Source organism: Penicillium waksmanii (assembly GCF_028829765.1).
Source record: "Penicillium waksmanii strain IBT 27052 chromosome Unknown utg000007l:1.0-4314555.0:1.0-4317578.0, whole genome shotgun sequence".
Taxonomy (NCBI): Eukaryota; Fungi; Ascomycota; class Eurotiomycetes; order Eurotiales; family Aspergillaceae; genus Penicillium; species Penicillium waksmanii.
The window spans coordinates 3,390,233-3,402,666 of NW_026643253.1; the positions used below are offsets into that span (position 1 = coordinate 3,390,233).

General features: G+C 49.5%; 6 protein-coding genes across 6 annotated transcripts; 2 read left to right on the top strand and 4 right to left on the bottom strand.

Annotated features, from left to right (window-relative positions):
• Positions 1-687: 687 nt before the first annotated feature.
• On the top strand, positions 688-1,445 carry N7481_008107 (uncharacterized protein; the record flags this gene model as incomplete). Its single annotated transcript, XM_057267326.1, has 4 exons — positions 688-762; positions 825-907; positions 961-1,150; positions 1,218-1,445. 4 exons carry the CDS (start codon positions 688-690, stop codon positions 1,443-1,445), a joined length of 576 nt encoding a protein of 191 aa, XP_057121527.1.
• A 140-nt stretch (positions 1,446-1,585) lies between these two features.
• On the bottom strand, positions 1,586-3,140 carry N7481_008108 (carboxylesterase; the record flags this gene model as incomplete). Its single annotated transcript, XM_057267327.1, has 2 exons — positions 1,586-2,826; positions 2,879-3,140. The coding sequence occupies 2 exons, from the start codon at positions 3,138-3,140 to the stop codon at positions 1,586-1,588; spliced, it is 1,503 nt and encodes a 500-aa protein (XP_057121528.1).
• Positions 3,141-3,601: 461 nt separating this feature from the next.
• N7481_008109 (acyl-CoA thioesterase) lies at positions 3,602-4,186 on the bottom strand (the record flags this gene model as incomplete). The annotated part of the gene is made up of 2 exons (XM_057267328.1): positions 3,602-4,052; positions 4,107-4,186. The coding sequence occupies 2 exons, from the start codon at positions 4,184-4,186 to the stop codon at positions 3,602-3,604; spliced, it is 531 nt and encodes a 176-aa protein (XP_057121529.1).
• Positions 4,187-4,713: 527 nt separating this feature from the next.
• Positions 4,714-6,428, top strand: N7481_008110 (pseudouridine synthase family protein; the record flags this gene model as incomplete). The annotated part of the gene is made up of 3 exons (XM_057267329.1): positions 4,714-4,953; positions 5,015-5,501; positions 5,557-6,428. The coding sequence occupies 3 exons, from the start codon at positions 4,714-4,716 to the stop codon at positions 6,426-6,428; spliced, it is 1,599 nt and encodes a 532-aa protein (XP_057121530.1).
• A 535-nt stretch (positions 6,429-6,963) lies between these two features.
• N7481_008111 (uncharacterized protein) lies at positions 6,964-8,381 on the bottom strand (the record flags this gene model as incomplete). Its single annotated transcript, XM_057267330.1, has 2 exons — positions 6,964-7,290; positions 7,368-8,381. Coding segments are annotated over 2 exons (1,341 nt in total), but the record flags the coding sequence as incomplete, so codon positions are not given.
• Positions 8,382-9,433: 1,052 nt separating this feature from the next.
• N7481_008112 (uncharacterized protein) lies at positions 9,434-12,040 on the bottom strand (the record flags this gene model as incomplete). The annotated part of the gene is made up of 8 exons (XM_057267331.1): positions 9,434-9,542; positions 9,639-10,200; positions 10,264-10,339; positions 10,732-11,231; positions 11,312-11,595; positions 11,680-11,858; positions 11,910-11,935; positions 12,010-12,040. The coding sequence occupies 8 exons, from the start codon at positions 12,038-12,040 to the stop codon at positions 9,434-9,436; spliced, it is 1,767 nt and encodes a 588-aa protein (XP_057121532.1).
• Positions 12,041-12,434: the final 394 nt, after the last annotated feature.

Below are 12,434 nucleotides of genomic sequence, written 5' to 3' on the forward strand. Positions count from 1 at the left end.
TCGAAGTAGTGCGGCTGTCTCAGCCGCAGTTCCACCTGGGCATGGTTCCGAATCTGGCGGATTATCATATCTTTTGGTCAAGGCTACCCCATTTCCACATACATGAAATGGCTCTGTTTTAGCCCTAATTCACTGATAATCTGACGGTCGCTTTTCACGGAGCTCACAACTCTACAGTTACATACTCTATAGTAAATAAGATAACGTCATCGGACTTGATACCCACCACCATCTCATACCTATTTCCACAATGAATCCCCGCAATTTTCAAACTGAAAGGGGTTTGAAATTATTACGCTTCCGAATCTTGAAGACTAATTGAGGAAGCCATTTTTGTATCGTGGTCGGATAAGTATAGAAATATATTTTCTCGGCCCAGAGGCAACATTCAGGTACGAATCAACATCAGGAACCGACCGGTTTCCTTCAATGACTTGACGACGATTATAAAATTCATTATAGTTTTTTGAATTTGGAATCCGGGATTCAATTCAATCCTCCTGGTGGTACTACTAGTAGTAGTATTAGTAGTACTCTTGGAGCTACCGGGGGAAACTTTAGCCGGCCGATCAACTGCATTCTTGAAGGCACATCTATCATCTAATATTTAACATCCCCAGCCTCGTCGCATTCGTACGAATTCTCTCTCGATTCCCGCATTCAATCCATCTGGCATTCGCTCCAATTATGAAGCTCATTCTGACTGGCTCCAGCGGGCTCGTTGGTCACGAAATCCTCAGCCAGTACTTAGAACACCCGTCGGTCACATCTGTCGTGGCGCTGACTCGGGGCTGATTCGGCGTGAACTGGCAACACATGAAAAGCCCCAAGTCGTTCTGATGGAAGACTTTTCTTCATATCCCAAGACTACTTTGGAAGCTATTAAAGGTGCGGACGCATGCATTTGGTATAGTTGCTCCGCATTGGTTCTAGATACATGAACTAACTCGCCTATTACAGGACACTCGGCGTGAATCCCAAGAAGATGTTCGATGATGGCATGGCTCGACGTGTAAATATAGAAAATACTATGACTGCGGTCCGGCTCTTCAACGATTCTTGTCAGAAGCCCTTTCGGTTTGTCTACTGCAGCGGCTACTTGGCAGAGCGAGTCAGACCAAGCGGCTCTGGTTCTTTCAAGACTACCGACGTATGAACGTAAGCTGTTGTGTGGCTTTTATTAGCAAATTGACATTATTTATGCTAATGAGTCATAGGGACAAGTGGAAACCGAGTTCCTCACTTTCGATGACGAGAATCCCGCTTTTGAATCCTATATTTTGCAGCCAGCTTTGATTAAGCCGCGCAGTAACCCTAATGAATCGGTGATCGCCATTGGGCCTTCTATCAAGGTGCATGAACTAGCTAGTAAAATGCTGAATCTAGCACTAGAAGGCGGGACCAAAAAGCGGTCGAAAAATTCCGAGATCAATCAAGAGCTATAAAAGACCTGCCAGGTGGTATAGCTCATGTCAGAAACCTCGGAACCTAATATAATTTCACAAGTTTGTCGTGGGTCTATTGTAATACTATGTACAAAGCTGTAGCAACACTATTCTCAATCCATAATGTAGGGTACTCCCTACTATGGAAATGCATCATATGTGCCATTTCCAAAGCAAGGTCCATCAATGTCATATCCGCTGACCTTTTGAACCGGAATTCCGTCTGCTCCGAATCGGAGAACTTTGTCCCCATAAGTATACGGATGCCAGCCCAATGCAGCGGGGCCCTTCTTAGGGTCTTTCATGAAAGCCAAGAGATGATCTTGCATTGCCTGGCTTGTCTTGATTTCTGCATCAGTAGGTTTAGATGAAGTGTGAGTTGCGTTGTATAAGTACGTTCCAAAGAACATCATCAAGTCCGACGAATGGAAGCTGCCTGTCCATTTGTAAGGGTTTTGGTTTGGCCAGACACCCGCGTACTGGTATCGATATGTGATTCGGTTGGCAGCCGCACGAAGAATACTTGTATTAGCGGTCGGGCACACCCAGCCAGACAATGTTCCTGCATCGACTATAGGCTGATACGGGCCTTCTGTGACATTTGATGAAGGCCATGAAATCAGGCTGGCATCGTTATTGGCGGCATCAGAGAAAATCGCTGGGCGAGGCGACATCTTCCCTGCAGCCGCTCGTGCTGGGTAGTCGGAGAAAATGAATTTTTCATCGGCGATAGGTCCAAATGTCAACCCTGGCTCTCCGGTGTACTGACCAACGAAGTTCTCAATCTTGGCCATAGGGACTTTCTGCATGCACTCCAGCTCTTTCGACGAATTATCAGCGAAATCACAGCCAACGTGTTTGGCTACAAAGGTGAAGTTGGATTGATCATAATCAGAAGACGTCAGCTGTTTTATAGCTGTGCCGGACTGTGAAAAAGTGCCTTGGACAAGAGGGTTGTCCCAGAAAGCATAGTTGTGATAGTCTGTACTGATTGCCCCAGCAGACTGTCCCCACATAGTAATGGCCTCGGGGTTTCCACCAAACCCGGCGATGTTTTCGTGAACCCATTCGAGAGCGAGACGCTGGTCTAGCATGGCGGGGTTTGGGTTCCTCAGCCCGGCGGCATTGGGGTAGCCGAAGATATTGACCCGATAGTTGATGGTTACCACGATGTGTTCCTGTGTTCGATTGACCCATGCCGATGGTATTTGTGCCGGCACATCAACTCCGCCGGTTTTGAATCCCCCTCCTGTCATGAAAAAGACGACAGGCAGCTTTGCATCATGGGAAATTCCGTACGGCGTCCAGATGGCAAGTCTCAGGCAGTCCTCTGATGACTTTTGTAAGGTGAGTCCGGTTGAGTGGTTCTGGTTACCATTATCTGCAAGCAAATAAGGGGTTACCTGACTGAAGAAGATGGGCTTGCTGGATACGAATTGGGGGCATGAAGGCGGAACTTGTGTCGAATCGTGATGCTTCGACGAAGGCGACAGCGGCTCTGGGGGGCTGGAAACGCAGTGGTCCAACGGGAGACTGTGCGAACGGAATATTACGAAATTCGCGCACGGCACTGAATTCCGAGTTATGAAGACCGGTAAAGATACCAGTCTTTGTGCGCACTGTCAGAGATGGATCGGCAACCACTTGGGCCGCAGAGGCGACGAGTACTATACTGGCCCAGGCGAGGGACTGCATTGTGTAGTTGTGAGGATAGTATTCGACAACTCCCAATAAGTCTTCCCAGTACACCAGGGGGCTCTATCTTCTATTTATCCCTCTTTCAGGGCCCATGTTTGTGGGGAAGTGACGAAGATCATCATTCCTGGGCAGCAACGCTGCTTTGCATCAAAGGCTCCCGGGATATCCGAGAGACACGCGCACACCATTCGGAATAACCATGAAGAGTGGAGTCAATGTGGACGTTGTGTATGAATGCAGTGACCTGTTGAATTTGATTCTGAAACCCCCATAGCCTCCAAAAGCTCCAGTTATGGTCTTCCATAAGTAATATAAGTTGCTCATCATGCAATTTAGATCGAACTGGGCGGTTCTTTCATTGACTGTAGTATATAGACAGACTCCTAGTTTGAGCACACAATTGGCGCTACTATTTACATAATGGGTAATCAGCGATTCATACTAGCGGAGGGGCTTCGCTAAAGTTTAGCCTCTGGCGGGCTCAGGAGTTTCTCAAGGCCTTGTCGCACTCGGCTCTCCATGCCACCTTTACCAACGCGCATAGTCTCGCGCAGCACGAAAACGTGAGTGTATGATCCAACCATTTTCACATTCTCTTCTCCTTTGCGGAACACGCCAATTTCCCAGGTAACGCTTGATGAGCCCAGCTTAGCGACACGTAGACCGACTTCCAGGGTATCTGGGAACGCAACGGAAGCAAAGAAATCGCAGTGTGTGGAGACAATGAGTCCGATCTGATCGGTACCAACACTCAGGTTGGACGCTTGTCCGTCGGCACTTTTCGGGGTGGGATTATTGACGCTGAAGGGGTTCATTCCGCAGTGCTCGATGAGATAGGAATTGGCAATGGTGTCAAATAGAGCAGTGTAGACGGTATTGTTCAGATGCGCATACATGTCGTTGTCAAACCTAAGCTTTTTGTTAGTAGGAATTTGTGTATATTGCCGGTCCTATAGCATTTACCATCTTGTCTGGTGCACCTGGTGGTAGCCATAGTCGCTGCGTGTGCGGCCCTTCTTCGCTAGAAACTCGGGGGTAGCCATTGTCTGCTCACACTCTGAAAGTATTGACAGCGAATGAACAAATTACCTCGAGGGTGGAAAAGAGGAAGAATGGCCTAGCGACCTCGTCGAGCAGCGAAGATGATCTTCAATCGCATCCCCGCTGCCTCGGAGATGGTTGAACCGAGGTCGATTTCTGCTTATGTAATGACCATGTAGCCTTCATCTGAAAATCAACGACCGTGATCAAGATGACAGATTTTCAGATCTAAAGATTAAAGCCAACATGTAAAGATTCAAGTGTTGCGACCACTAAGGGTAGACTGGGACAGATGTTTGGAGGTGGGGGAATCAATCGATGGGAGCCCCCACCGACGACGCCCAAACTCTCCCCTGCGGCGTGCCTGGCCTTATCGCCTTCTCCAATCTTTTTTTTCTCTCACAATCTCCGCCACTCGACTTCCTTGAGAATTCAAACGGTCGCCCTTTGCGCCTCCCTGGCTCCCTCACCTCGTATAACAGCTTACTTGCTTCGGCGAGGAAAGCTACAACCTCCCCCGCCTCCCACGATGGCTCTCGTCAACGTCGAACCCGTCAAATCCTCTCCGGCGACCGATTTCGAACAACCTCCTGATGTTGTCGTGACACCCTGTGACCCCTGGCCTGCGCCATACTATATGGAAGGTGGATTTCGACGTGTTCATCCGTACCATTACACTTTTAATACGTGGTGCAAGGAGCGCTGGCGGGGTAAAAGATTGGAAGACATTTTCGTGTCCGAATTTCGAGATCGCCCAGCAGAGTATTATGTATGAGATCTACCCTCCGTGCCCTTTCTCTCAAAATTGCCAGGCGGCTAATATACAACAGAGGAATGCGCTCGACGACGGCCTCGTTTGTGTCAATGGCAAGCCTGCGGGCAGAGACGCCGTGATCAAGAATGGCCAAAAGATTTCGCACACCATTCATCGTCATGAACCCCCTGTGACCGCCCTCCCTATCGGTATCATTCACGAAGACGACGACCTCATTGTGATCGATAAACCAGCCGGCGTGCCGGTTCACGCCGCTGGTCGATACCATTATAACTCCGTTACCGAAATCTTGCGCTCCCAGCGTGGCTCAGAGTTCTTGCCGCGGCCATGCAACAGGTTGGATCGACTGACATCGGGAGTCATGTTTATTGCCAAACATCCGGCGGGAGCCTTGAAGATTACAAGTCAGCTTCAAGCGCGATCTGTGCAAAAAGAATACATTGCGCGTGTCAAGGGCAAATTCCCGGATGGCGTAGTAGTCTGTGATCAGCCCATCATGCAGGTCAGCCCCAAACTGGGACTGAACCGTGTGCGCGCGACGGGTAAAGAAGCCACGACAAAGTTTCGTCGCCTAGCTTATTATCCCCCCTGAGGCAGCCGCATCAACAACTGCTCAGGAAGTCCATGGCCCATCGGGAGACGTCGCGATCGCTGCAACTCCGCCGCCAGTGTTCACCAATGAGTCCGAAGGATACAGTATCGTGCACTGTTATCCCCTGACTGGACGTACGCATCAGATCCGCGTTCATCTACAATTCTTGGGCTATCCTATCTCCAACGATCCTATCTACTCAAACCGAAGAGTCTTTGGGCCAGAATTGGCCCGCAATGAAGACCACGGAGAGCGTGATGAAGAGATTATGGATCGACTTCACAAGATGGGCAAGACCGAGGTAGCTGACACAGCTACTTATCGCACCCACCTGACTGCCGCACCAAACGTCCCTCCTGGAACCAATCCTGCCGTGATTGCTGAAATCATGGCTCGCGAGCAAAAAGCTGCCTCCGAGGACTACGAGAAACGCAAGGGAGAGCGGTTGTCTGGCGCATTGTGCGATGTCTGTGGGACAGAATTGTATACAGACCCTGGTCCCCATGAGTTGGGCCTCTTCTTGCATGCTGTTGCTTACGGAGATCTGAGCGGTACTTGGAAATACCGAAGCAAGATGCCTAACTGGGGCCTTCCACCGAATGATCTGGAGGGCCCTCGTGAAGTTCCCGATTGGATCCCTGTTCCTGAGAGTGAGGAAATAGTTCACGGACACGGAACCGTTCCTCCTTCGATCGGAACAGAAGATGACCCTCCCAATTCAGGTAACTGTCGACGAAAGAAGAACCAAGGTGACATGGGCCATGTCCTTGTAACGGGTGTTGGATATGTCCCTATCTCAAAGGATGACCCAGCCTTTGGTCTGAGTGAGTTGTCGCAGCAAGAAGCCGAGTCTGCTGCCTCGGCGGCGGCGAATTAGTCTGGCGACTGTTAACGATTGGATGTGCATTTTGTTTGTTTTTATCAAATAGCTTGATACCATATTTGTTAGATCATACTAATACATTTAGTACATCGCCATTTTGGATATTAAATTACATTTTCACGCTACGGACTTTTTGCAAATTTGCTTTATCTCCAGGGCTCCAGGGTTCCAGGGTTCCAGGGCTCTCTTTATACTACCAGTACTATGGTTGCTAGATGGATGTTACTACTACCTTAATCAATTTTTGGGAGTACTACCTAGGTACTTTTTGCAAAAAATCACATGGGTTTCTGAGCCCTGGAGAGAACGAATCGATTCTCTCTGTTTGAAAAACACAGCCTGATGGGTCAAGAATTGAAACCGCAGAGTATATATATGCACGCTAAATCCAGATCTCAATCCAAGCGCCTCAAATGTATATCTACCCATAAACAAGAGACAGAAAAAAAAATGAAAGAAAGAAAAGGTCAAACGTATATATATACGCAAAAGAAAGGGTCGAAAAAGTTTGTCGATCAAGTCACCCACAAAGTTTCGTTACATTTTCCTTCGCTGCAATAGCAGCATCGACTCGCCACATCATCGTGCCCGACTCAACACCCCGGGCAGGTGTGCCGCGAAGGGCTTCGGGCGAAATAGTACACTTGCCGTCGGAGAATCTGTATTGCAAGCAGTTTGGTTCACTGGCGCAATGCTCCGCGCAGTCCCAGACGGTAAGTGGGATTTGAGCACCTTTATCATCCAATCTTTCATATTTATCCTTGGCGCTGTTGTCCCAATTATCGAGATAGTGTGCCATTGTTGGGCGAATGAAGTGAGTGAAGATGTCGCCGTAGTGAAGGACAGTGTTATTTTCCTGATTGCGAAAAAGTCAGCATATTAGCACCCTTTTTGTCCACCAGGGATTTCGGATAATTTCATTCCAATACATACATTAGAGAACCATTTTTGATCAAAGTCCCACATCCGATCTACATCTGTGGGCGTCATGTGGTGAAAAGTAAAAGGAGGATAGCACCATTGCTTTTTCCCGAATCCCTCGCCCAGGGCATCCTGTCCCCAAACGGACTCGGTGGTGACATGAGGCCAGGACCAGGTCAACCCGATCTTAACAGTTGCAAGTGCCATTCCCAGCACGCAATCGCCAGCCCATTCTTTACTGGTAATCTTCTCCCATTGCTCAGGGTACTGGGTTACCAGATCCGCGACTGAATGAATAGCCGCATTGGACAGCACGAATCCGGATCCACCGTGAGCAAAAAGATTGTCACCAATCTGCATCTGATTTCCAATGTACATTTCTTTCTGGGAATCAAAGTTCGCCAGCCAGGCCAGCAAATTCGGCCAGATCGGGTAAGTGTCTGCCTCAAGGAAGACGTACCACTTGGCATCGGGCCGATAAGCTCGGGCTTCCTGAACCATCGGCAAGAACTTCCACTTGTCAAGTTTCCAGCCCGGATTGTTCATCATGCCAGATGGGCCATTTGCGACTTTCGTATGGTCCTGCTGCAGCAAACCCGCCCGTCCCTGAGCCTTTGCGCGAAGGTAGATAGCAAAGTCCGTCTTTGCTAGTACTGAGTCGCTGGCGTTTTGGAAGACGTCCCGTGTGCGCAGGCCGGCGATATCTTCTTCGTAATCGGACACGATCAATTTGTGGGGGATGCATCGGAGCGTCGTGCGGATATGTACGGGGACTTTGTCCCGTGCCTCTGTGATTCCGGTCTTGAGGACAACAAGGACATCTTCGATGCCTGGGAGCGGTCGGCAAGCCGATGCGAGCTCGTCCTGCTGTTGATTGGCGTCTTTTGAGTTGGAAGAGCCTCCAGACTCGCGATTGATGGTGGAAACGTTCCACAGGCCGCTGTGGAGATGCAGGAAGAGGAGGATGAGAGCCAGCGGGGTTAGAATAGGCACCCAGCGCCCATATCGGGCGGGAAGGGTAAACATCCTGGGATGGCGAGGGAGGGGACGGGGAGAAGAAGAAGAAGGAGATGAACAAGAACCAGAGCTTCCTCCATACTCGTAGCGAGAACCGTCAGAGGGATCGACGACCCTTTGCGACGTACGGAATCCGTGGGGGGCCTGTTTCGAAGTCGTGACAGGTTTTGAGACTGACATTGGCCAGATCGCTCGGGTGGCACCATGATTCGATTCCTCAGACCAAGCATTGCTCCCATTCCCGTGGCTTAGCGCCCGGTTTCAAATGCATAAATCTCACTGCATCTCTGACTGAGACACGTCTGATTCGTTTTGATTAATTTCTCTTCGATCTTTCCCTGTCATTCCTGTGTATCTCTCCTTTCCATGCAGGCAGCCACGAGGCCCCTGGTAGAGTGGGTCGGAGGATCGCCATAGACTCGTCATCTCCGCCCCTAAATGCAAAGCAGGGAACTCTTGAATGCAGGGGCCACTTATCTGGTCACTATGGAGTAGAGAATACTCAATTCCAACGGTTGTAGTAGCTGGGTACTACCATGATATGGTACTAGTAATACAAGTGACTAGGCTGGATTTGAAACTAGTATACCCATTACACCAAGATATGAATGAAGTACAAAAAGTCCAGGTGCAGCTATGAGGTACAGCCTTGGAACCTGAGTACTATCCAACATCCAACATATACATACCAATCGGGAATGAGGTTGAATGACCATTGCCTTTCTCCAAACAACTACAGTAAACTACTCGTACTTGTGCTCGGATGCTCAGAATGCTCAGGTTACTCGGGAACCACTTTGGGTATATGAAAAGCATTGGCATCGTACAATGCAAGAGGATTTTTCAATTTTTGTTTGTCATTTCAGAGAAATTTCTCTTCGCCCGACGCCCGGTATTACCCAAAAGCGCGAGCCGCACATGGAATGCCATGCACAATCCTTGGAATCGTTATCGCCAGAGTGATGATAGTATTCACGACCGTACAAAACCCCGACCCTCTCATGCTCCTGCGAATACCACACCGAAAAAAAGGAAACAGAACTTTTTGGGGTTCAGTCCATTTAGGCCTCGGTGGTGACACGGCCCTTGGGGTTGGTGACCTTAACACCGAGAGCCTTGGCCTTCTCGATGATCTCAACACGCTTGCGGGAGGAGACGGCGTGGGCAATCCTGCCAAGTAGGTTAGCTCGGGATCTTCCTGTAATTGTAGTGCATTGGTTGCGGGCATGGCGTTATTGCCCTTGGTAGGCATATGGGTTGACATACTCGGCAGCGTAGGTGCGGTTGTGCATCAGGAGGAGCTCGACGTCCTTGGGGTTGTGGACAAGGAAAGCCTTGTGGCCGGAGGGCATCATGTGGCGGGTCTTCTTGTTGGATCCGTAACCGATAGAGGGCATAGCAATCGTGCCCTTGAAGCGGCGGCGGACGCAGTTGTCAATACCCTTGGGCTTGCGCCACGACTCACCAACACGCATAAACCGGTCACTTTGGTGACGGGTGAAGCGGTTGGTGCCTATAGTAATCCATGTCAGTCCTTCCAATTCTTCATTCCAATTGTATTGCGAAATATTGTCGAAAGCCTTTGGATAAACATCGCCCTTTAGTTGTCGTCCAAAAAAAAACCCTTCCGAAAGCTCATCTTCTTCTGTCGAGATATCCTCCGTCTCTGTCGATTCCAATGTTCCTCCTCTTCCAAACAATCCATTGATGTCGTCTGTTGGTCGAAAGGCGATGCTATCCAGGCTATAGGGAACGGGCACGGTCGGGGGTCGGGAGTCGGGAACATACGCTTCTTCACGATGGGGATGTGCTGCTTGGCGGCGACCATCTTGAAAAGGAAAAATCATCAGTATCGAGGTGGTGATGGTCGTGAGGGTGCGAGCCAACTTACTTTGTCGGTATTGCGTCTCGCCGGGCGTAGAGGGTTGTCGAGTCGGAGTGAAAGCAATCTCGAAAACTTCTTCGCACTGAGCGGAGTGGGCGGGCGACCCACACTAGTGCACTTTCGGCTAAGCGAACGGGTGGTGCTTAGGTCAGCATAGGGTTAGCCGTGGATCGAGCCCTGCCAAGCCTACCGCTTTGGGAACTACTGGTTCTTACCTGATCGATCGATGGTCAGAAAGAAGAGGGGTGGAATGAGGAGAGAGGAGAGAATAAAGAAGAAAAAGAAAGATACGGACGATGCCTACATGGCTATCTACAGGGGCATGCGCCGCTCTGGTTGGTTCCTAGAACTGTTCCTGCCATGGTGAGGTAGGGGAACTACAAGTCGACAATGAATAGAGCTGAACTCAATGCAATTACTACTATATTTTCTCTCCATAGTATGTTTGAAACTTGAACATATCCACGATTATACCTGCAGGTGTAACTGAACTGGTTCTCCCTGCTTCTCTCCACTTTGCAACATTTGCTCCAGAACCTCAAGATCCGCCAGCGCCTCCTCGGGGGATTGTCTCTTCTCGACAGGCTTCCCATTGATAATCGACGTCGCAAATTCAGCGACCTCGGCAGAGACGCCTGTTCCCTCAAATGGAACTGAATAGTTGACATCATTGACGGCCACATCGTCGAAATTCAGAGCAACAGAGCCCTTCTCACAAGCAAACTCGAAGGCGTGACGGCTAAACGGCGATCCCCATGAGAGAGAAATCACACCCGTGGCGCCAGAGCCAGTCTTGACGACCGCATCGACGGTGTCCACCGGTGGCAAATGAGACTGTTGCAAATAGGACTGGGCGGAGACAGTCTTAATCTGCTCCGTAGACCCCAAGATCAGGCGTAGGCCAGCAATCATGTGGACACCACCATCTAGAAGAAAGCCACCTTGATATTCAGGGACCTTGCGCCAGGGAGTCACTTTCAATATCATAGTCAGCATCATTTCCCAAGAACGGAGTTGGCCCCAGTCCACATCTTCATCCATGGGGATGACATACAGAAGTACTTGTTGTCTGGCTTGACAAAGTTTTGAACATCGACCCGGAAATTACGAACATGGCCCAGTTTCTGGACCTGCTCAGCCGCGTAGATATACTTGTTCATGTATCGAAAGTTCTCTCCCACGGCCCAGAAGACCTTGCTAGCATCGATATTGGCTTGGTACCATTGCAAGAGCTCCTTCGCCGTGGCAACGTCCTTGGCAATAGGCTTCTCGGATAGAACGTGCTTTCTAGAAAGTAGGGCTCTCTTGATGAAATCTGGCTGCACCAGAATCGGTAGACTAGTATGAGTGGTTAGCAATGCACAAAGTCCACTATATGTAAGATGATTCATGTAGCTTGGGGACTTGTAAAGTTCAACGTACGCGATGATGACAGCGCCGATATCAGATCGAGCCAGTAGATCGTCAAAAGACTTGCCAGCACCAGAGTCCTCAGAATACAGATCAACGTTAGCTGTACCGTCAGCGAGGGACTGGGCCGAGTTCAGGGATCGCGAATAGATCGCCTTGAGTGTGAAGCCCTGTGCCGCTTGCACAGCTGGCTATTGGCATTGTCAGTATATTCAATGAGATAAGAATCAAGTACAACGAACAAGATGTTGATCTTTGGCGAAGAGACCTAGCGCGGGGGTGTCAGCGAGTTGTCAACCCACAAGAGGATAGGACTATCACTTATGCTAGATAGACACGTACCACTACCGATGATGGCAACACCAACAGACATGCTTGCGTATTCAATCGAGTGGACAGCGTTATGGTATTTAGATAATACCTCTCCAGTTGAAGGCAGGATAAGATTGAAAAGCAAAGTGACAAAATGACGGAAGTACATTTCCCAAACTTGAAGGTGCCATCGCAAGTCACTCCGGGTTTCGGTGGGGTCAACCGGTGTCCACTTCCGAGCTTGGGAAGGTCCAACCATCCGAAGGCTCGGCCTCTCGGCTCTGATTCTCGGACTCAATTTGTTTTTCATATATCGGCTGGCTACAATGGCAATGACTGAGTCGGGCCGATGGTCTTCACATTACCCCACATCTTGTCACGATGGGGCTACACATCATATCAGATCAGGTCATGTCATGCATGACGCAAGAAGCTACGCTGAAAGCGTGATGATC